This window comes from Schistocerca americana, chromosome 1 (assembly GCF_021461395.2).
Source record: "Schistocerca americana isolate TAMUIC-IGC-003095 chromosome 1, iqSchAmer2.1, whole genome shotgun sequence".
Classification (NCBI taxonomy): Eukaryota; Metazoa; Arthropoda; class Insecta; order Orthoptera; family Acrididae; genus Schistocerca; species Schistocerca americana.
This window is the reverse complement of record NC_060119.1, coordinates 1,125,995,861-1,126,021,444: the sequence shown is the minus strand read 5'-3', so window position 1 is coordinate 1,126,021,444 and position 25,584 is coordinate 1,125,995,861. Positions and strand designations below refer to the sequence as shown.

The following is a 25,584-nucleotide window of genomic DNA, read 5'->3' as shown; positions in this document are numbered from 1 at the left end:
AGGAGTAATCCACTAAATTACAGGCCCAATATCATTAACATTGATATTCAGCAGAATTTTGGAATGTATAATGTGTTTGACCATTATGAATTACCTTGAAGAAAAAAGTCTGTTGACACACAGTCAACACGGATTTAGAAAACATCATTCTTGTGAAACACAAATAGCTCTATACTCACACGATGTGTTGAGTGCTGTTGACAAGGGATTTCAAATTTATTCTGTATTTCTAGATTTCCATAAGGTTTTTGACACTGTATGTCACAAGGGGCTTGTAAGCAGATTGCGTGCTCAAGGAATATTGTCTCAGTTATGCAACTGGATTGTGATTTCCTGTTAGAGAGGTCGCACTTCAAGGTAACTGACAGAAAGTCATCGAAGAAAACAAATGATTTCTGGTGTTCCTCAAGGTAGTGTCATAGGCCCTCTGCTGTTCCTTGTCTCTATAAATGATTTAAGAGAAAATCTGAGCAGCCATCTTGCGTTGTTTCCAGATGATGTTGTCATTTATCGTCTAGTGAAGTCATCAGAAGTTCAAAACCAATTTCAAAAAGATTTAGAAAAGATATCTGCAGGGTGCAAAAATTTGCAAATAATGAAAAATGTGAGGTAGTATACATGACCGCGGAAAAGAATCCGCCATACTTCATTTTTACGATAAATCAATCAAATCTAAAGGCTGTAAATTCATCTAAATACAGTAACTAGGAAGTACAATTACAAAAAACTTAAATTGGAAAGAACACACAGAAAATGTTGTGGGGGAAGCTGAACCAAAGACTGTATTCTATTGGCAGAACAATTTGAAGAAGCAACAGATCCACTAAAGAGACTGTCTACACTATGCTTGTTAGTTCTCTTTTGGAGTACTGGTGCATGGTGTGGGATTCTTACCAGACAGGATTGACACAGTACATTGAGAAAATTCAAAGAAGAGCAGCACATTTTGTATTTTGAGAAATATGGGAGAGAGTGTCACAGATGTGATAGAGTATTTGAGGTGGAAACTGATGTGTCGACAGAAGTGCCGACACAGTGTTATTTTGAGGGGGCCGATAGGCACGCTATCTAACGCAGACGGGCGTGAATTCTGGAACAGGATAACTATTGAATGGTAGCAAGAAAAGTACGTAGCTGCTTTATACTTAACTTTAATGACTCCTTGTGATACATCTCTCTTGACTATACAAATGCGACTCGTAAGATACATGCACTGTTACATCTGGCGCCTTGCTAGGTCGTAGCCATGGACTTAGCAGAAGGCTATTCTAACTGTCTCTCGGCAAATGAGAGGAAGACTTCATCCGTATTGTCGCTAGCAATGTCGTCCGTACAACTGGGGCGAGTGCTCTATCGTATATCGAGACCTGCCTTGTGGTGGCGCTAGGTCTGCGATCACACGGTGGCGACACGCGGGTCCGACATGTACTAAATGGACCACGGCCGATTTAAGCTACCACCTAGCAAGTGTGGTGCCTGGCGGTGACACCACAGAAACCATTAAAATGAACGTGTTTTTTGGTGTGGTGGGAACTTCAATCGCCAACTTTCTTCTCCCAGTGGAAAAATATTTTGTTGGCACAGACCTACATAGGGAGAAATGGTCATCATTATAAAATAAGGGAAATAGAGCTCGCACAGAAAGATATGTGTTTTTTTTTACTATGTGCTTTTTGAGAGTAGAATAATAGGGAATTATTGTGAAGTGGTTTAATGGACCCTCTGACAGGCACTTAAGTGTGATTTGCAGAGCATCCATACAGATGTGGATGTACGTGTAGATGTGAGACTACTGACTTTGGTCGTGCCACAGGGTACAACAAACTATTTCTGACAGGGACAACCAAGCTTCTTGTATTGTAACAACAGTATGAGGGCAAGGGGGTTTTAGTATCTTTTTAGGAATAGTACAATTTTATAGTTCTGACTGATCTGGCCTTGTAACACTAACCAAAACGGCCTTGCTGTGCTGGCACTGTGAACGGCTGAAAGCAAGGGGAAACTACAGCCGTAATTTTGCCCTAGGGCATGCAGCTTTACTGTATGGCGTCCTCTTGGGTAAAATATTCCGGAGGTAGGGCAGTGTGGAGGGTTAAAATTGTAAAGGGAGACCAAAAGATGAATACACTAAACAGATTCAGAAGGATATAGGTTGCAGTAGGTACTGGGAGATTAAGAAGCTTGCACAGGATAGAGTAGCATGGAGAGCTGCATCAAACCAGTCTGTGGACTGAAGACCACAACAACAATACTCCAGTATTAAGTGATAGCGTAGAACTCGTTATAATTGGCGTGGGTACATGGACACTTGAGTAAGGGTCATATAGAATGTAGATGTTTTTGTGAAATTAATTATTGGTAGGCGTATGAAAATCACTCTGTAATGCACTGACAGAAAAAAAAATTGCAACAAAAAATAAGTAGTGTAGAGTAATGAAGTTTCGGAATACATTTGTCTAGGCAACGGATTTGAGTGATTAACATTACAAGATCACAGGTTAATGTAAGGATGAGATAAGCTATTGCAAATGCGAAAATCTGGTAAATTAATAAATCGTGTAATAGTAAGAACGTGGAATGTATGCATGCAAATGTCCATGTATTGTGTTGTAGAGGTGCCAAATGTCAGTTTGTGGGATGGAATGCCATGCCTGTTGCACTTGATAGGCCATTACAGGGTTGGTTAATGCTGGTTGTGGATGACACTGGAGTTGTTGTCCAATGGTGTCCAAAATATGCTCAATTGAAGTCAGATCAGGTGGTGAAGCAAGCCAAGGCAACATATTGACACTCTGTAGAGCATGTTGGGTTACAACAGCAGTATGTGGGTGAGCATTATCCAGTGGAAAAGCTCCCCCTGGAATGATGTTCATGAATGGTAGCACAACAGGTCGAATCACCAGATAGACATACAAATTTGCATTCAGGGTGCATGGGAAACCATGAGAGTGCTCCCGTTGTCATACAAAATTGTACCACAGGCAGTTTGGTTGCAAGCGTTCAACTGACCTCCTCCTAACCAACACATGGCCATCACTGGCACTGAGGCAGAACCAGCTCTCCAGTGAGCTCTCGCTCGACACCACTGAAGTCGCAAATAGTGATGGTTTGGGATCGGTGCAGTGCACGCCACAAGGCGTCTGGCTCGGAGCTTTTCTGGAAGTTACAGTTTTGTAACAGTTTGTTGTGTCACTGTCATGCCAAATGCTGCTTAAATTTCTGCTGCAGATGCAGTGTGATGCCATACACTGAATACAGTGGTCTTCCCTCTCATTTGCGCCACATGACTGATCGGAGCCTGTTCTTCTTGTGCCTGTACATTCTCTAGACCACTACTGCCAGCAATCATGTAGAGTGGCTACATTCCTACCAAGTCTTTCTACAGCGTTGCACAAGTAAATTTCAGTTTTTCGTAGCTCTATTACATTACCCCATTCAAACTCGGTGAGATGTCGACAATGGTGTCTTTGTCACCTTAAAGGAATTCTTGAAAAAGTTCAACTCATCACATGTAGTCTCAAAGATAACAAATGCTCATGACCGTTAGCGTGTGTTTTTAAAGCAAATCTGATTTGTATCCTCATAGTGGTACTACTAGTGCTGGCCGTGTGCGAATAGCTTGAAAATTTAAATCGACATCATCTTTCAGATGTAGAAACATGCCTACCAACTTTCATTTATGTTGCACATGCCCTCCTTGATGTTGCATCAGGTGGTACAGCTGGTGGTGGCGCAGCTGGGTCATGGTATGGCTTAAGTGATCAAAATGTACTATCACAGAACAATCAGACAACTAAATCTCTCATAAAACAGGGTAAGGCCCCTCATCCTGAGGAGTGAAGTTTTTAGTTCGTTCCTTTCTTACTACTGGTTTTGGAGCAGCACAAAGTCACCAGGCTTATACTGTGGAAGTGTAGCCCTTTTCTTACTATACTGCTACTGTGTGTGAGTAATTTTGTAATTGTTCTGCTTAACCTGTTACCAAATTGATTTAAGACTGTGGGCCAGTCCTTTTACTCTGTTCATATCTACTCCAATTGGGACTTTATCGAGTTCAAATGGGGGTTCATGGGCCCTCCATAGACAGCCTCGTAGGCATATACCCGATTAATTCGTGCATAGAGCTAGTATATGCTGGAATTACATATTCATTCCAATCTATGTGAGGCTTCCCCGTGTAGTAAGACAGTACTCAAATAATTTTCTTAGCCTTCAGATGAAAGGGTGTTGTGAACCATTTCTTGATTCTTAACAGTTTACTTGTACAAATAGGGCAGACATGAAATTGGGAACTTGGTCAGTTAATATAGTGTTGGAACCTCTGAATGGGAGAACCTAGTGACTGAGAAAGGTGCAAGCGACCATTTGAATGTCAATGAGTTGTACTAGAACTGAGTAGTGAGAAATGTGATCAAGAATAAACAAGATGTACTTACTACTTTAGGTACTTTGTGGAAAGGAGCCAATGATGTCTAAGGTGGTGGTTTGATATGGTTTCATAGCTTTAGTATTGGAGGGCAGCGTGGAGGGTAAAAATCGTAGAGGGAGACCAAGAGATGAATACACTAAGCAGATTCAGAAGGATGTAGGTTGCAGTAGGTACTGGGAGATGAAAAAGCTTGCACAGGATAGAGTAGCATGGAGAGCTGCATCAAACCAGTCTCAGGATTGAAGACCACAACAACAACAACAGCTTTTGGGAGGGTCTGCAAAGGGTTTTATTCTTGGGTGTGGGAGTATTGCACTCTCTGCACAAGGCAAACAGCAAACGGTTTTGAATAGATATCCATACATCTGTTTGTCTGCCCATCCACCAAAAGGGAGAGACTATCTTAGCAGTTGTGGCATGTCACCCCTTGTGGCAGGCTTGTCAAATGTCACGACTTTGTGCCATAAAACATTGTTGTAATTCTAGAGGTATTATCACTCTGCTACCCAAGAGAATCTTGCTTTATAGAAAACGATCTTCAGTGACAAACTTTGGTTGAGATGCGTACTGGTGACATTCTGCCGTTCTCTCTTGTGCTTCCTTCAGTTCTTCTATTGAAAAATCATCTGTTTGAACGATTTTGACTTTGCAACATGCTGTCCGTGTAATCGTACTCTGCTAGCTTCAGTGCCCATCTAGTTCAGTGACTACTGGGGCTTTTTAAAATTCACATCCATTCAAGAGTGGCATAGTCAGTGACCAGAATGATTTTGTGTCCATATAGTAGCATTTAAAATAATTAACGCCAAATATAAGGCCAAAAGTCTCTTTTTAAGTAGTGCTATAATTTATCTCAGCTGAATTCATCTCCTTAGAGGCATAACCTATAGGCCTTTCCTAACCATTGTATTCTTGAGAAAGAATCATACCACAGTGTAATCAGACGCAGTGCAGCAACACTATCATTAACATTCCAAGTCGACAGAGGCAACAGCGATGGCAGCGGTGCCGATGTACCCGCAGTAGGGCACCACTGGGCATCGAGATGATGAGTGTAGCAGTGGCATCTGTGTGTGGCAGCAAGGCAGTATGGACCCGTGGCAGCACGGCACAATCGGCACCATTTGCCAGACTGGGTGGGGGGGGGTGGGGGGGGGGGGGGGGGGGGGGAGGGGCACCAAAGCGAAGACTGAGGCAGGTGCATGGTATGGTCCAGTAGAGTGCGATCACTCATCAAAGGGGTCATATACAGCCTAATGCATTGACTTTGCACTCCACATGTGTTGACACATGGTGAGCACACAATATGCACATCCAGGCACAAACAGTGTGTTGTAGTTTCCTACCGTTGGCCAGGTTATTTGATAACTACCAAGCAAACAGACTCATATCCATCAAATTAAAGCAGCAACAATCCACAAAGGAAGTGTGTCAGCCAGATCTAACAGTGAGCTTGCCCCACTTTGGCTGACGACGTTCACGTGAACTGAACGTGGGTGTTATACAAAACACCTGGTACACTTCTGGCTCAGGCTCAGCCATTGTCTTACCAAAGAGGCAGTACCGTACATCGTATGAAAGACAATTAAAATGGAAAATTTGAAAAAAAAAATGATAACTAATTTTCCTCTCATTAAAACTAATTACCAACACAATATTTCAAATTTAAATTTGTAACTACATTTCTTGGATGAAATTAAAACTTTTTGAATCTTCCTCATAGTAGTTATACATAATCAATCGCAACTTAATTTATAATCAAGCTGAACGTTATTCATGTGAAGCATTCACCTGGAAGATAACTAGCACCATATTGTCACAGACTCAAAACAACTGAGAGATGATGTGAGAATATAATTTGGTTCAAAACAGGCAGATTACAGTCATATAAATGAAGTGGATGATGTTGGTTGAGAGAAAGACCAGTTTGCCAGGATGTAATATTACACCAATTAGGATTGACATTAACCTCTGGTAATGTTTGATGCTTAAGTCGATGTTCATCTCAGAGCCTCCTTTTGGAGGTTGCATATTTTCTTTACTACCTGAACTGTCAAAGTCCTGTACTGCATTCCCCAGTTCATCACACTCAGTAGTGTATTTTGACCTCATTGTGTGGTAAAGTGGACTTATACTCAGATTAAAATTACCTTGTGATTGACAGATTGCAGTTGCAGGGGCAGTGTTGTCAGTGCGCAGCCAACCACACATCACAAGTGCTGCACTTACGTACAGAATAGCTGACAGCGAGTACGTGCACTCGAGAAAGAACTACAACAGGATAGCAGCTGACCGTACTGCTCGACTCGCTGAAATGTCAGTTGCAAAACAATTTTAATCAAAGAATTCCTGTGATACATTCACCTGTCCATTGCCTTGGCCCTGTGTTGAAAACCGCCAGTTCAATTTCCACAAATCAACTCAATTCTTCAGTTTCTCAATACCATTATCTCAACACAAAATTCTCTTTTCTTATTAATTTGTTTGCAATAATGATGAAATAAAAAACCCACTTCTGTTAGATTATCCATATGGGCAAAAATAATCTTCCTAATCAGAACTCAGCTCTGGACTGACAGCAATACTCTGGAACTGATTTTTGCGCAGCCTACCCAAAAACAGTAATTTTGACAAATGGTTGAAGTCTCTATAGAATATAGTGAAACGAGATAGTACAATAGGCTTTAAAACAGAATTACATCACTATTGATTTAAATGAAATGGGTATAAATGATCAGCCATATTAGAAAAAAATAGGGACAGCAGTTCAAGAGAGAAGTCAAACCATTATGTTGATAAAGCAACTCACATAGTATTGAATCACATGGATGTTTCACCCACTTGTCTTCCTTAAATCAGAAAAATTACATATTCTTCCAAAAAATAGAAACTCAATTGGATTTCATGGTGTTTCCAATAGAGTACTAAAGAATTGTTCCCATATTTAGGTTGGGTTTGGTTGATTTGGGGGAAGAGACCAGACAGTGAGGTCATTGGTCTCATCTGATTAGGGAAGGATGGGGAAGGAAGTCAGCGTGCTCTTTCAAAGGAACCATCCCGGCATTTGCCTGGAGCAATTTATGGAAATCTTGGAAGACCTAAATCAGGATGGCCGTACGTGGGATTGAACTGTAGTCCTCCCGAATGTGAGTCCAATGTGCTAACCGCTGTGCCGCCTCACTCAGTGATATTTAAGTGATGTATTTTCTGAAATTATATAATGTATCACCAAGTCAGAAAATTTTTCGGGGAGATTGAAATATGCCAGTGTAAAACCCCTTGTATAAGAAACGTGATAGGAGGGATGTTAGTAACTACTGAACCATTTCATTATTGGTATTATTTTGCGATATTTTGAGAAGGTGATGTACTCCAGAATAGTGTCCTATCTAAACACAGACAATATCATTAGTAAATCATGTTTCTGCTGGGAAGTGATTGCTACAGACTGTGCCCATTGTTTAATTCGGTTGCTCCCACAGGCTAGTTTCACTCAAAAGAATGCATGAATAATTCAATTGGTACATAAAACCAACAACCAGATGAGTTGATTGTTTTCTTTCGGCTGTTCCTATACTATCAATAATCTGAGCCTCTGAGTCTTTTTTAATTTTACTGTTCATTTCTGAATGACTGTCAAAAGTTTTGCTCTCTGAATTAAATGAGATGTGAACCCAGAATAAAACATGTCATCACCTGCATCCACATCAATTAAATACTGACCGGCACAGTGTAGGGTGTATGGATCCACATTTCATCTAAATGAACCATTGTGATGGTATGTTTTTCTGGGAACATCCACTGCAATATACACTGGTGACATATGATAAGGGGAATATCTGTAACTTGACCACAGACTTTAGTGTGTTCTTAGCTTCCAATCAGAACAGACACATACCTTTTACAGTATAAATATTTGCACAATAAAGCATTATCATCATTTTGTACTGTGTCATACCTCAATACCTCATCATACGCTCTCCACGTTTTTATAAATTTATTATTATTATTATTATTGCTTTTGTAAAAATTTAATGTAGGAAACCTTCTTTACAGCTGTTGTTGTGGTCTTCAGTCCGAAGATTGGTTTCATATACAGCCCTCCACACTAGTCTATTCTGTGCAAATCTCTTTATCTCTACGTAACTGCTGCAACCTACATCCATTTCAGGCTACTTACTGTACTCAAACCATGGCCCCCCCTCTACCATTTTTGACCCCCCCACCCCATACACACACCTCATTCCAATGCAATATTGGCTTTTCTTAGATGCCACAGGACATGTCCAATCAACTGACCCCTTCTTTTAGTCAAATTCTGCCATAAAATTCTTTTTCACCAGTTCAGTTAAGTATCTCCACAGTAATTCTTGAGCTATGCAAAAATCTTCAGCATTTCTTCTATAGCAACACATTTCAAAACCTAATTTCTTCTTCTCTGAATTGCTTGTTCTCCTTGTTTCACTTCCATACAAAGCTTCTATGTCCTGTCATTTACACATGATGACTAATTTATTTGGGCACTTTTTATTTTTGCCAAGTAAATGTTTCCTTGTATCGTTCATAATATCGCAGCATTTCTTCTATAGCAACACATTTCAAAACCTAATTTCTTCTTCTCTGAATTGCTTGTTCTCCTTGTTTCACTTCCATACAAAGCTTCTATGTCCTGTCATTTACACATGATGACTAATTTATTTGGGCACTTTTTATTTTTGCCAAGTAAATGTTTCCTTGTATCGTTCATAATATCGCAGCAAGTGCTGCCTAACAATACATTTATCCATATTGCCAATGGAATATTTATTGTATGCACTTCACTTCTACTTCAGGGCAGACACTAGAATCTCACTTTGCTTGGCATCATGTCCTTTCTTCCATAATTTGCTCACCATCAACAACTCATTCAGTGTGAACTCATTGTTGCACATTTCGACAACTTCTACATTTGCGCTGTCACTTCTTTCACATACAGTCTGCTGGCAATGAATTATTCTGTGTATCAAAGTACTCTTATCAAGTTTCTCAGTTGGAGTTAACTGTAAAACAGCAGGAAAAATAAATGATGTTATTTAACACCACTTGCCTTAATATCTCCATATTCAAACATATACTGTATCAACATAAGGTAACACTTTTTGAAAGAAATTAAGTGTGCAACAACAAATTTGTTTCAGCCTGTGATTGAAGAAACTGTCACAACATGTGTAGTTATTTTCATCTCCTCTTCTCTGCAATGTAGAAACTGTTTAAAGTATTTCTTCTATTTTAAAATATCTCCTCCTCCCACTCTATCTCCCCCCCCCCTCTCTCTCTCTCTCTCTCTCTCTCTCTCTCTCTCTCTCTCCTTCCCTCCCTATCTATTTATCTACCCCTTCCCCCCCCCCCCCCCTTCCTCACTCAGCATCCTCAATTACTAATTATGTGACAAGTTTTCTTCTAGTACAAACAAGAACTTGTATGTGCATCAGTACAAAACATTTATATCGCATTTATTTTCTTCCAGCCTTCTCCGTAAGAGAAACCAACACAATAATACTGCAGATGTTTCTCATAACATTGCAGATGAATCCGGATCACAGTTGTCAGTACCCTCCTCCTCAAATGAATCATTCACAATCCTGACATCAGGCCCTCAGCAGAATGCAAATTCCAGTGGTGGCAAAATGGATGATGATTCACAAAGTATTCTGAGGCTCAGAGCACCTCCTGCCAAACTCAGATGCTCAGGCACTCACTCTAAGTTTTTTGGGGAAACTCAGCAGTCTTTCCATGTCAAACATAAACAGCATCAAGTTTCTGGAAGAAAGAAGAGAGGAACAAGTAGAGAAGAGCAGGCAGATGTAGACTCCAATGATGGTGACTCAGAAAGTGAAAACCAAAGAGACAGCAGTACATTAGATAGAGCACCTCCATCAAAGAAGCACAAACCTGGGCATCTCAGTGTGGGAGAAACCTGCTGTGACATTTCTCCACCAGTAAGCCAACATGCGGATGAAGGCTGTGCAGTGCTGCTGAGAGGCCATTGTGCTAGGAATTGCAGCATAACAGAGAGAACACAGTGTGAAAGCTCTGCAATAACACAAAGTAAAGAACAAGTTAGGCCAGAAATTAACAATGGGAGTGCTGTACAAGACCCAGACACAGATGCAAAAAGTGCTGGTGAGTGATTGTTGGTAAGATTTTTTCAGCTCTTTAAGGCTCTCTTTACATATTTGTTGGTAGCTTGTGAAATTGTTAAACATATCTATTCATTTTCAGATGATGAACCACTAGTGGTAGAGACACAGATTGGTTTGAGGAGGCTAAAATACCTCCCTGGTATTTATCATGTAAATGTATGGATTAAGGATGTTTTGCCAACCCTCTCAGGTACAGTACTTTAAAATTCCTAAAATTCTAGCTTATTGTTTAGTAGTAGTAGTAGTAGTAGTAGTAGTAGCAGCAGCAGCAGCAGGAGTAGTAATTGCTGCAGTTGTTGTTGTTGGTTGATATTAGCTTTATTATTTTGTTCTTTACCCAGTGTAAGTCTCTTCACTGCAGTGTTTGCTTATGCATTTTTCCGTGTTTTTCATCGCTAAAGTAAGCAAGGCAGCATGAGAATATACCCTTGCATGCTTCACACAGCATTCAGTTCCCATACCGTAGAGTTATCTGCTCTAGAGGTTCCAAGTGTCCTACCTTTATTCATCTGATCATAATTCTGTGGGAGTGTGCAAAACTGAATTTAATAAGCTGATGAGAAAACTGTACACCTACAATCTTCCTAGAAGCATCCCTCAGTGGTTTGTTCAGAAGAAAAGTTGCTGGCTTATTTTGTGAACTACTTATTTTTCAAAAGTAAGATATAATAATATTGTTTGAAGTTTGTGATGACGTGTAATTTAGACCACCTCAAGGATATTGACAGTTTTACAGTCACATGTATGCTCATTCAGTTTTATACAAGCTGGGTATTACAATTACAAATGAACATAACTTAATAAGCTAGAGTAAGGCTAAGATGCATGCAATGAAACGAGAAGTTTAATATAAATCCAGTGTATGGTATTGTTTATTATTACTCCAAATATTTTCCTGTGTCTTTATTCTCTCCCGATGCAGTTATTTCAATGTTTCATGTTTTGAATTCATGTTGTCCCACTGTGATGCCTATGTTACCAATGGCTTTATGAAATACATGTTTACTTCTAGCATGTTGCATCCATTTTTCAGTTTAAGTGAATAACAACATGATTATCTACATTTACACTCTGCAGACCAGTCAGAAATGCATGACAGAGGGTACATCTCACTGTGCCAGTAATTTGGGCTTTCTCCTGTCCCATCCACATACGGATCATGGCAAGAATGAGAGCTACAATTCCTCTGTGGCTGCTGTAATTAGTCTAAATTTGACTTTGTGATTCCTATCAGAGCAGTACATAGGGGGTGGTTGTATATTCATAAATTCATCACTGTTGTTGGCTCTAGAAACTTTACGAGTGGATTTTCAAAATCTATCTTCAAGAGTCTGCCACTTCCAGCATCTTTGTGTCACTGCCCATTGGTCAAACAAGCCTGTGACCATTTATGCTGCTCTTCTCTGTATACATTCCTATCTGGCACAGGTTCCACACTTGAGCAATATTCTAGGATGTGTTTTGTATGCAGTCTCTTTTGCATTTCTCTATTATTCTACCAATAAACCAAAGTCTTCTACCTGCTTTACCAATGACTGAGTATGTGATCATTCATTTCATATCCCTACAAAGTGATACAACCAGGGCTTTGTATCGGTTGGCCAATTTCAACTGTGGCTCCTTCATATTATAGTCATAGGATGCTACGTTTCTTCATTTTGTGAAGTGCACAATGTTACACTTCTGAACATTTGAAGTGAGTTGCCAGTCTTTGCACCAGTCTGAAATCTTACCAAGATATGACTGAATATTTATGCATCTTTTCTCAGACAATACTTTATTAAGGATAACTGCATCATCGGCTAAAGGTCCGAGGGTAATATTAATATTGCGTGCAGGATCATTAATATACAGCATGAACAGCCAGGGTTGCCACAAGTTCTGGAAATCAGTGAATTTCAAGGAATATCAGGGACTTTCAAGGGATATCAGGGAATTTGAAAAAAAAAAAAAAAATCACTGGGAAAACTTTGTTTTTGTCTCAGTAGATGAAATGGTTTGTTTACTGAGATGTCATGTGCCGTCACTGGCTGTGCACAGCTGAGTATGTGTACCCCTTCCCACTCCCTCATTCCTACTGCTTCTCCCCTTCCTACCACTCTCCTCAGCTTACAGTCAGTGCTGCCACCACTTCTTGCCACTAGCCTAGCAGCTACCAACAAGAGGTAGGGAGGCGGGAGGAGCGGATTGTTTGGATCTGATTCTCAGAGATTATTGACGCAGTGGCCAGAGATGGATGTCATGTTTGCATGAGTTGTGTCTGAGGGACTGTGTAAATGTGTATGCTCTTATTTTCTGACAAAGGCTGTGGCCAAAAAGTTAGTTGTGAAAGTGAAATTGTCTTTTCTATGTGCCTGTCTGTGACTCGGCGATCGTCTCTACAGTGAGTTGCTATCTGTCCTCATTAGTATTGATTCTCAGATTATTTGCACAAGTTATCTGTTGCATTGATTGATCAACGCAATCTCATTTAATCAATATGATGTCTGTGACACATAAACAGCACACGAGTGGACTTCCACAACAGGCCAAAACTGCAGGCCATTTCTGTGGGTATCTCTAGTGGATCACGCCTGCTGATCTGAAGCCCATCATTTCCCATTAATATGTAGGCCCTGCCCATAAGATCTAGTCTCACCAGTCTGCTCGCACTCCATGTGTGTTCTAACCTTCTGATGACTTAAAGTGTGAGTGTGGGTGTGGGTGTGGGTTATACTGATTTATTTCCCCAAACCACATTCCACTTCTTTACGAGGTGACTTATTTGGAATTTTGCAGCCCCTCTTGTTTACGGGATAGTCGGCTGCTGGAAAATCTCTTGACTTCTGCTCCATCAAATAACGCTAGGTACAGGAACTTTTAAGCCTCTTTCTACTTATGAATTGAGTAGACATACAAACTTTCCTTTTCATCAGTTAATGATATATTTTACTTTCATGCACAAGTTAATTCACACTTTCAACATACATATATAATTTTCTGTAAGTACCTCGTACTGTCAAACATTAGAAACAAAATGAGTTACAGTTAAAAGAAAGTTGGCTTAACTACCATGACCTTCTTAAAATGAATCAGAAAACACGTCTTGCCTGTACCAAGGCAGAGTCAAGAGTCTACAAGAGTACTTTTTCAACTGTTCTTGTTTCACATAACAATAGACAATGACACAGTAAGCACAGAGTGGCATAAAAACTCCATGGTTCTTCCTTACAGACACACTAAAACCTCTATGGATTGCACGACGGGTACTTGTCGGTGCCGTTCGACTGCTGCGTCTGCTTTCTCCCCGCGACTGATTTTAAACCTGCACACACAAACATGTGACACGCAGTAGGTAGGATTTTATCATCCCACACTCGTAACTAGAATATTGTGTGTTTGAGACGGTAGAAGACTGCGTGGTTCTAGAATTTACACAGAATTTCTCAAATCGCTACAGTGTTTGTGTGTGGCATAATGCGGTGGATTTTCATCGTTTATCCAAGGACCCAGGACTGCAGTGCTCCTCGACAGGCCAGAGACCACTGTCGATGAATTTCAGGAATTGAGATTGTCTCACCGCAAGTACATTGTACAGTTCAGCGTTTTATACATTTTATTTAGTGTAGTACATTTTGGCACTTCGAAAATAATTTACATATTAGAAAGAGTGGACGATAAGAAGAAGAAAACTGTGGTAGTCGCTGGCGGTTTGTACACTGTGTACTCATATATTTCTTGGAAGAAAAGTCACACAGTACCTGTAAAATAATAGACATAACACAGTGACTAATAAACTGACAATAAGAACACAGTAGAACTAACATTTTATTGGTGGTTACCTGTAGTGTTGGTTTACACAGCTCTTACGTGCCTTATACACTTCTTTCAAGAAGCCTACTTTTTTCTGAGGTTATTTCTGAAATCAGTGAAGGTATTTTAAATTGTTCTTCCAACTCCAAGGAAAAGCATATTTTTGTCACAAATGTATTTTGTTTTACTGAAATAAAATAACAACAATGGTCTTAATGAAGCACATATACTATTTGGCTCACTTTCTCCATCTAAAAACAGTTCATTACAAAAGATACTGATGCGAGGGAGCAATCTAACGTGGACCCCAGCCTTTGGAGCATCTTTTCCCTTCAGTGCTGCATTCTGTCCTCTTGCTACTCTTTTTCCCCTCCCTTGGGGAACATTTCTATGGTGTTTAGGGGAATGTTCCACCTGGTCTGTAGCTGACATAAGAACAGTCTCACAACTGTTTTTCATTTTATTTTGCTTTCTTCATTCACCTTCTCCTATCCTCCTCCTTCTTCTTTGGTGTTTGAGGCTTCTCTTTTTTCTTTTTCCTCCCCGTGCACTCCTGAAGGCTGGCCCACGCATCTGATGCATAACTGGCCCCGTGTTTACAGGTAGGGTTTGCATGTACCCCCTGGTACAGGCCAGGCCCAGGGATGGGTGATTGCCTGAGCTGTTACCTCCTGAAAGTGCCAATTGGTCCCTCTGTCAAGTGTGTCGGAAGTGTGAGCAATCAACTAAGGCAGGTGTGCCTCCTTGTGAAGTGGGCCTCCAGTTGGAAGTTGGAAGGAGCATGCCGTCGGAGACACTGACAATCATTGGGGGAGGGGGGGGATTTTCTTACAATGAGGCCAATCATCTGCACAATCAGCATGTACAAAATGTAAACGGAATGAGGCTAACTATTCAAAGACCCTCCCAGCTGCACCACAATTCCTCAGGGGTTCACATACTGAAGACGGCCAGTCCTTCACAATGGTAAATCCGTTTATTATTCAGAAAGGTGTTGATGCAGTTGCCGGCCCTGTGAAATCCTGCTTACGTTTATGGAATGGCACTTTGCTTTTGGAGACTACTTCTGATTCTCAAGCCAACAACTTGTTCGTGTCGAGGCCCCTAAAACTCTAAATTCTTCCTGTGGTGTTATTTACACTAGGCAGCTCAACAGTCTGATCGAGGCCGAAATCCAAACACACCTCTCTGATCAGGATGTCATTGCTGTCCATTTGGTGACGAAAAAGGTAGATGCCTTCTTAGTGCCCACATGCACTCTTGTTCTCACCTTTGATACAAAGGTGATTTCGTCCAAAATCAAAGCAAACCATGAGGTTCTCACAGTCCGACCATACATTCCGAACCCAAGTACTGCTACCAATGGCCTTCTTTCAACCATGCTCAAATGTCTTGTCGGCACCCAGCCAAATGTGTAACCTTTGGTAGGGATACGCACGAGGGCAATTGTCTGCCTCCTTCTCCCTGCTGTATCAACTGCAATGGTGACGATGCCAATGAGCAGGCTGTCCAGGAGATCCGGGTAAAGGAAAAAGTTCCCTCCTTGTCCTTTGCAAGTTATTGGCTAGTTGCAAACCCTGTTTTCTTCTGTCTGGCACTTAAAGTACTGTTCTGGCTACATCTCACTCCATGAAGGACATGACTATGCAGACAAGTGACCTTAGTTTCAACTCTGAGGTTGTGAAATCGTCTATTGTCATGGTAGCATTGCATTCCCCTCATCCAGCTGTGCAAAAAGCCATCAAACTCTCACAGGGTGAAATCAACAGCTACACAACTGGCATGCCGGAAATGACAGAAGGAATACTCCTGTGTAGACTTCCTACTTCCTCCAGCCAACCAACACTTGAGTCTTCTGCTGCTAATCAGAAAGGCTTGAAGAAGTCCATCAAAGGAAAATGGTCATCTCCTTTACTGACTTGAAGATCCTCCTCGATGGTGTTACCATGTAATACCTTCACCCAGCCTACCTCCTTGTCACCGGTGTGCACCACCAACCATTTTTCTGCATTGGACTCCACAGTCCGACAACAGAAGAAAGCCAACACTTCTGTTTACCTCATGGAGCAGGATCCTCCTGCCTCTGCGCCCTGTAGCAGCGAGTCTTCGCAGGCTGGCACTCGGCATCTGCCGAGGTGACACCCCTTCATTTTTTCCTCATCTTCACTCTCCTCCAGTGGAACATTTGCCACTTTCGGTCCAGCAAAGAAGATTTATGGCTGGCTTTAGAATCACAGCATCCACTTGTACTCCGCCTTCAGGAAACAAAATTGCGACTGCTTTGACTTTTCTCATTTCTTCCTTGTCCATTGTAACCTTCCACCCGAGATCGACATTCCATCTCATGGGGGAATCACGCTGCTTGTACTGGATGACATTCATAGTCAGCCCATTTCCCTCTTCCTGTCTCCAAGCTGTTGCAGGTCGCCTATTCCTGCCTCACTTGACCTTTTTCCTTTGTACTATTTACTTCCCTCCATTATTCAGTGTCACCAGGGCTTACTTCCTCCAGCTTATTGGGCAGCTACCTCACTCATTTCTGCTGCTCGATGACTTTAATGCAGACCATCCCATTTGGGGTTCTCCCAGAATCTGTCAGAGAGGTGTCCTCTTAACTGACCACCTTAATCAACTTAACCTCTTCTGCCTTAAAACAGGTGCACCCATGACCCCTGTTCTTTTCAGACTCCTCGCACACCTATTTCCATTTGGACCTATCTTTCTGCACTGCCTGTCTTGCCCATTGTCTCGAGTGGTCCGCTCTTTCTGACACCTACTCCAGCAACTACATCCCATGTGCTGTTCGTTTACTGACCCCTACCCCACATGCGTGTACACCCAAATGAAAGTTTACTAAGGCCGACTGGAGGTTTTACCCCTCTCTGACGATCTTCGATGAACACGATTTCCCCAGTCGTGATGACCAGGTGGAATATCGTACAAACGTTATCCTTAGCACTGCAGAATGTTCCATCCTCGCACTTCCTCTTTACTACACTGTGTCCCGTGCCCTTGGTGGACTGATGCGTCACGCAACGCAATTTGCACATGTAAACGTGCTTTCTGTATTTTTAACTGTCGTCCTACATGGCATTCACTGTAAACAGATGCGTGCACAGTGTTGTCGTGTTCTTGGGATAAAGAAGGTAGCTGGATTTCATTCACTAGTTCTTTTAATATTTTAACAGTTCCATCCCCTCTTCGGTCATGCGCGCCAACCTCTGACAGCTCTCTGGGACCAAGATCCACTCACCAATTTCCGGTCTGACAGTAGCAGACGATGTCATCGTGGACGCTATTGCTATCGCCAACATCTTGGGCTGCCATTTTGTGGAAATTTCGAGCTCCTCCCACTATCACCCTGCCTTCCCCCACAGGAAACAAGCAGAGGAGGCTCGGGCGATACCCTTCCCTTCCAGAATTGTGAGCATTACAATGCCACCTTTATTATGATGGAGCTAAGTCATGCTCTCACTTCATCCCAATCGTCTGCCCCAGGGCCAGGCGCTGTTCACATTCATACCCATACCTAAGCTTGGTAAGGACAAACACCTTCCTTTTAGCTAATGCCCCATCTCTCTCACAAGCTGTTTTTGCAAGGTGATGGAATGTATGATTCATGTCCGGCTGGTGCAGTGGCCCAAGTCTCGCAATTTACTAAGCACTGCACAGTGTGGATTTTGAGTCTGCTGTTCTGCAGTTGACCATCTCATTACTTTGTTGACCCACGTCATGAATGGTTTTCTGTGGAAATCCCAGACTATGGCCTTGTTTCTCAATTTGGAGAAAGCCTACAACACCTACTGGATGACTGGTATCCTCCATGTTCTCTACACATGGGGCTTCTGTGGCCCCCTGCTCCATTTCTTTGAGGAATTTTTAAAAGACCAAGTTTTTAAGGTATGTATGGGTTCTGCCTTGTTGGACTCTTTTATCCAGGGAAATGGTGTGCCTCACAGTTCCGCCTGAGTATCATTCTCTTTGCTATTGCCATTAACCCTATAATGGCTCATCTCCCACCAGGCATCTCTGGCTCCCTATTTGTGGACGAATTTGCCATCTATTGCAGTTCTTCATGGACCTGTCTCATTGAGCGACATCTTCAGCGACAACTCAGTTGTCTTTACTCATGGGGCATCGATGATGGCTTTCGTATTTCCACTGTCAAAACTGCTTTTATGAATTTCTAGCAGCGCAGTTGGTTTCTCCCACCATCTTTACGTCTTGGGCCTGTTGCTCTTCTGTTCATTGAAACTATGAAATTCGTTGGGCTCTTGCTAGATAGCAAACTCTCTTGGTCTTCCCACATGACGTATCTGGCAGCCCACTTTTCGCAGTCCCTCAATGTGCTACGTGTCCTCAATGGTGCTTCCTGGGGTGCAGATTGAACCACTCTCTTTCATTTGTACTGGTCTCTTGTCTGCTTGAAACTAGACTATGGGTGTTTTGTTCATGCATGTGCATGTCCGTCCCTCATATGCCGTCTCAATACTTCCACCATTGTCACATCTGTTCAGCCACTGGCGCCTTTTACACTAGCCCGGTTGAGAGTCTGTATGCAGAAGCTGCTGAACTGTTGCTGTCATACTGCTGTGACTTTCTCCTCAGCAGACACATACGCTGTTTGTCTGCCATGTGTGGCCACTATCCTATGGCTCCTTCTTCAATAATTACTTTGATCGCCAGTATGAGGTGCGTCCCTCTTCTCTATTACCTCCTGGAGTTCGCTTTCGGCCCTTGCTCCAGCAGATTAACTTCATGCTCCCTGCAGTTTTCCTGGTGCGTTTGAACCCTTCACCACCTTGGCTTCATGTGGTGGACCATGTTCACCTTGGCCTTCATTCGCTTCCTAAGGACCCTACACCAGCCTTGCTGTATCACCTTCAGTTTCACCTTGACATGTAATTTCGCAATAGTACCTTTGTGTACACTGATGGCTCTCAGACTGACCATGGTGGTGTTGTGCCTTTGTTGTTGGCACCAAAATTTTTCAGTATCGGCTTCCAGCACACTGCTCAGTATTTACAGCAGAGCTCTTCGCCCTGTATCAGGCCATGGGTTACATCCGGGGACACAGTATTTTCAATTGTGTCATCTGCTCAGACTCTCTCAGTACCCTTCAAAGCCTTTGTGCACTGCACACCATCCATCCTTTAGTGCAACGGGTCCAAGAAAGCTTGGCGTAATAGTTAATTTTCCCCCCTGGAAGACTGTAGCTCCTTCAGATTTCTAGAGGTAGGAAGGTGAAGTATGGCATCAATATGCTTGCCTGTAGGTTTCAATCCATTTCTGCTTGGAATACTGTGGGTAGGAAGAAAAAGTGCATTTGTGCAGCTAGCAGTGCAGACCACTTAATTTCAGTCTCTCTAATGGGGCTCACAGGTTTGCTAGATGTTCCCTCCTCATTGGTCCTGCTACGATAATTTGTTCAGCTAGTTTCCACAGTAAGGTATGCTCAAGATGAGATGCTCTAAGTATCAATGAAATATAACGAAGGTGCTAGCTACACCAAATGAAAACCTGTTATAGTCTAAATGATGGAACCATTTCAACCTCCATAGGCTGACAGTTTTATTCCTTTAATGCACCACGCATGGTGCTGAGTCAGTTTTAGTGAGGAATTGACTTCCTGCTAATGTAGCCAATAGTTCTTCTGGTTTCAAAATGGTTTAGATGTATATATTAGATTGGGCATTAATAGTTACCTTAAAATTGCCAAAAATACTTTAAAAAAAACCATTTGGTTTCTTAATGAAAATCATTGGAATCGCTCATCAGCTAGCGAAAATGGGCAAGATGACTGTGATGACTACAAAACAGTCAAGCTGCTGTTTAACTGTGCTGCACATTGCATCTCTGGTATTTGACTGGCACAACTAAAATAGTGTTACATTCCTAATTTAAGAGATAGTGCAATACAGAAGCCTTAGCTCATCTCAATGAGGAACCAGAAAATTTCTCACATAACTTATCCAGGTCTTAAATTGTATGGAGGTTGACTTTAGATTGACCCACTTGTCCATGTAAAATCCAAACAAAGAAAACGCATCCAATCCTAATATGTTAGTAGCCAGTAATGAAGTAACTATTAAAAATTTTATATGTCAAACAATATTTTCATTCTTAGGTGACAGTGACAGCTAGCCTTTTAACGGTATATTTTGATGGCTATAGTTCATTACTTGCAGCTGTTGCTTGTGTAGGGGTGGTGAACCTGAGTTGTGGTAAGTCTCCAGTTGATATGCACCAGCACCAGTGTCAACCTGAAACTGCGGTGTTGTTGACTGAGGTGATCATCGAAAGGCTGCAGTTTTGTCACTTTATGTGGATATCAGTGTTGTACTAGGACCAGGCTGCAGCCGAGTTACTCGATAGTGTGCACTGACACTGCCTATATGCCCTTATTTCTGGCAGTTGCGGCATACCACATCACAATAGGTGCACTGACATCTAGCATGCCTGCGATGGTGATCTGGACATGATTTCTGGGACTCTAAACTACTGGCTTTAGTGGACAGCAACAATGTGGAGGGTGGCTTCTATCTGCTGCCACATAAGTTGAATGAGACTGACGTTGTCCTCTAAGTTTACTTTCCTTAGAGTCTATCAATGATGGGGGCCAGTTTTTCTCATTACTGATCTGTTTTATTGCTCGTCATTGCTGTGCTGGCAAGCAGTGATGAGTCATGAAATCAAGACAGCAAAGTATCGTCAGACACACACGGGTTACAACCCTGACTTACTGCCATTTATGCTACTCCTAGCTCATCGTCAAACACACGCTATGCTGAGAACGTTATTTCAAATTCCTGAATAACTTTAAGAATATAGTTAACGATTGGGTCTACCAATCCCAATGCCCTAGCCCTACACTCTTTTTTGGGAACTAGTCTGACAAGTACATCTCTAATTAGTGACTTGCCATATGATGTTTTGCAAGATCTGTAAAAAGTTAATGTCCTGAGAATGGTTGCAAATCTGATGTCCACTCCGTGGGAGACTGACCACACATTTTTGCATGTTGATTAAATTTGAGTCTTGCAACCCCCCATTGAGGGTTTAATGAGAGAAATAGTCGGTCAGATGAACACACCATTCTTCAAACAGAAGACCACTAGGTTCGACAAATGGTCACTCTGTGCGAACTACACAATGTAAGTGTTTGCTTGAAGACAGTAAGGAGGCACTTTGACATTTGGGTTCCGTTTTAAGGTTAACTGTGCCTTCGCAAGTCCATAAAATGTTGATCTAGTGTTTCAGCATATCTCTTACATGGTGAGTAAGTTACTCATCGCCATTTTAAGAGCCCACTAGAATGCACACTGAAAATTTGGTATTTCTGAGTGTGAGCGGTGGAAGGATAGGCACTGACCTCTCCAGGCAAACTGCATCAGGGCCAGAACAGAGTTCCAACAGTAAACAACAAGGAAAACCAAAAATAACAGGCAAAATGATTCAACATGTCGGATGTGGAATGTAACAATTAACATCATACAGAGCTTACAGACTGTTGGTGTGGCGTGCAGTCGGCTTTATACCCCACTTCTAGGAGGGGGCATAGCTGATGCACTCACTTCTTGTGTCTCCTCGGAGTATCAGGCATGGACCCTAGATTGCTGTAGCTCACAGACATTATCAGTATTGATTGTTTCATGCTGTGGGGATACAGTATATTCCACAAATAAGATCATTTTCATTATTCCTAAATCGAGTGTTAGCAATGGTTAAAGTGTACTCAATGCAAAATTCTACCAGGTTGCTTCCCCTTTCATTCATTTCCCCCAGGCCTTGTTCTGCTACTGTTTTTCTGCCTCTTTTAATCAAATTCCAGTCCCGCATGCAACTTGTCTCTGCCTAATGAAAACCTAAATTCAAAATCTTATGCTATAAAATGGCGTAATGCCAAAATTTCAATCATAAAAAAATTCTAACAGCTGAAAGCAAGGTGACATTAGTTTAGTGTGTAGAATTTGTGCATCCTTTCCTCTTGTTTGATGATCTGGTCTAAAGAAAGTGTGTAACAGCATTTATAGTTCGATGGCTCCACATGTGTATAGGGGGTGGCCATGCTTCTGTCATGCTGTATGAAAACTGTTTTGTTCTTTCAGGAAAATTAAAAAAAAAAATGCAGGCAGGACAGGGCTTGTGGAGAAAAATTGTCTTCAACCTAGTGTGTTTACAATTTAATATCTGTACAAACTGGAAGTGTAATGACAGATAATAGGCTTCCTTGTTATTGACACTTCAGCATTCACAAGTCCATAAATTGTTGATCTAGTGTTTCAGCATATCTCTTACATGTTGAGTAAGTTATTCATCGCTGTTTCTCTTTGAAACATAATTTAAATTCCTGGCCACTTGTATTCTGTGGAATAATCACAGTCAGGCCACATGTAAGCAAGCTTCTGCTGGCTATCACAGATCCTACCTCATTGGGTGCATACAACTGGATGGTACTGCCACATCCATTATACAGTCACCAATCTGTTTCTGGCAAACTCACAATAGTGAAAATGGCTCTGAGCACTATGGGACTTAACATCCATGGTCATCTGTCCCCTCACAATAGTGCAGTCATTATTATTGTTGTTAATGAAATATGCATATAAATACATCACAATACTGGCACGTACATACTGATTCCTCTTTTGTGTTACAATCTGCCAAATTCATTTAGATTGTTTGCAGATTTTTGGGTATGATTTATTGCCCATCTTGCTTGAGCATTTTGATGAATAAAGACTGTATTAACACTTATTGCTACACTTAGTTTGGGATTTAGTTGCATGCTGTTGTGATTAATTGATCAAAAGTAATGCTCTCTTAATTAGCTAGTTAGCCTAAGAAAAAATATATATCTTCTGATGCTACACTGACTTCACTTTTCATTCTGCTGTTATACTTCCTCTCCAAAATGTTTGTTGACTTCAGTCAATTATTAATCTTTGGAATCAACATACCACTTCATTATTCAAATTGTATTTAATAAATAAAAATTCTGGTACTGATTTGGATAGTGTTGAGGATTGTAAGTGTACACTTTCTTTGGTTTGTTCATGTAAGGCATTCAAAAGTTATTAATTTTTGAAGAGCAAAGGTTGATCTATACCTTTCATCACAGCCAATGCATAAACTAAACCATCTACACAGTTGGTCTTTATATGTGACTAGTTGCTTCATATTTCTGTTCTATGCCTTATTTTGGATCTTGGCTCATTCTGCCTTTTGTTCTTTCTTTACGAAGACTGCCAACCTTAGTGTTTTAATCAATGTTGTGTTACAAGTTTTGTTTACCGTAATTCGACAATGATCATCAATTATAAGTCTTATGTTAGAACGTGACTATCTTTTTAATCTGGTTTCACAAAAGACTTGCTTCTGTGTGTTATTTACACCGTTGGACATGATCTGAATGAAGAAGGAAGCGTACACTTGTTTGTGTCAGCTCTCAGTCCCTGTCTTCGTAATGATCATGAAGACAGTGGCTGAATACTGACACAAACGAAAGTGTGTGCAGTTTTCCCTCTGTTCTGATCATGTCCAATGGTGTAAATAACACATAAAAGCAAAAGTCTTTTGTGAAACCACATTAAAAAGATATTTCTATTCTAATGTGAGACTTATTATTGATAATCATTATAAAATTACGGTAAACACAACTTGTAATACAGTACTGGTTAAAACAGAGAACGATAGGCTTGAAATCTACAGCTTGTTGCCAACAACGAGGTCACTTGGTTCAGGGATGTCTTGGGTGAGAAAGAGGACAGAAATACGTCTGACATCAGGTTGTACCAACCTAAGACTGCTGCAGGCCTAGTACAAATTAGCATATTTCACGTGGAAGTAACAGCAGTTTGTGAAGGCCCATTATAGTGAGGACTGTCTTCAAAACTGCTGTTTATTTGTATAAATGCCTGTGCAATTAAATCAACACTGTTATAATGCAATGCAATTAACAATAGGAAAGTTGCTACTAGAGTTGCTATCGTCAGATTGTGATTATTATTAAGGCATATGTACCCACCCTTCCAAACACTGTGAACCTTTAATACAGGTGGCTGTGACCCAACACACCAACACTGGAAACCTTACTTACTGTGCTAATGCTGATTTTTCTGCATTGTTCCAAGGCTGACTTCAAGCAGGAATACGATGCACATTTTGCAGAAATCTGCATGAAAATCAATGTTGAAGGTCGCAATAACATCAAAGAAGACTTAAAACGTGGAAAATGTTGTACTATGGAATTGGAAGAATGGGAAAGCAGTGTATTGAGTGAATAGGACATCTGTTGGGATCAATAAAAATGATTGTAAAATGTAGGACAGTAAGCCCGGGGTTTTACTGTAAATCCTCCATGTCTACAATAATGTGTTCACTACACTGTTCATAGCCACTCATGCACACTTTTATTTTCTTATTCATTATTATTATCCATATATGTTTTTTGTTGATAACCCTGTATTCAATTGATCAGAAGGCACGTTCTTCCTGCCACTGCATTTCACTAATTCCCCCTTTATCTGACTTCAGTCTATGCATTTCTCTGTTTAAGCTTACTAGTCTAGCCCCCATGTGATCTAACATTCCATGTTCCTATCTGTAGCATGCCTGTTTTGTTTTTCCTGATGATGACATTCTTCTGAGTAGTTCTTGCTCAGAGAGCACAAAGTGAAATTATATTACTCTGGAATATTTTACCAAAGATGAAGTCACCATTATTAAGTTGTACAGTAGTGCTACAAGTCTTTGAGAAATATAACAGTTGTAGTTTCCCCTCAGGATCAGCCATTTGCAACAGTGACATAGCAAGGCCACCTTATCTAGTGTCACGAGGCAAGATGAGTGGGTTGTTCTGACTGTTGTCCACGCAACTACTGGAAGTACTACTGCCCCTCATCCAGAATCATGTTTGTCTGGTCTCTCTGCAGATATCCCTCCGATGTGGTCATAGTTATGGGAATGGGTGTTTGTATCATTGAGGCACACAAACCACCCCACTGTGACAAGGTCCAAGGGGTCATGTGAGGTGGTACATGTGGTAGCGAAAAAGTCGTGTAAGTGGTCAACAGATTGCCATATTTTCACTGAGGATGTGTATTATAAGGTTCAATTCCTGGTTGGGCACACAGTTTTAATTTGCCAGGAAGATTGACATCAGTGTATACTCCGCTGAAA

General features: G+C 41.2%; 1 protein-coding gene across 1 annotated transcript in view; it reads left to right on the top strand.

Annotated features, from left to right (window-relative positions):
• LOC124619021 overlaps positions 1 to 25,584 on the top strand; it is a 218,060-nt gene that overhangs the window by 141,156 nt on the left and 51,320 nt on the right. The window contains exons 8-9 of the mRNA XM_047145393.1: positions 9,936 to 10,591; positions 10,691 to 10,801. Of these exons, the coding sequence (XP_047001349.1) occupies positions 9,936 to 10,591; positions 10,691 to 10,801 (767 nt within the window). The remainder of the gene's footprint in view (positions 1 to 9,935; positions 10,592 to 10,690; positions 10,802 to 25,584) is intronic.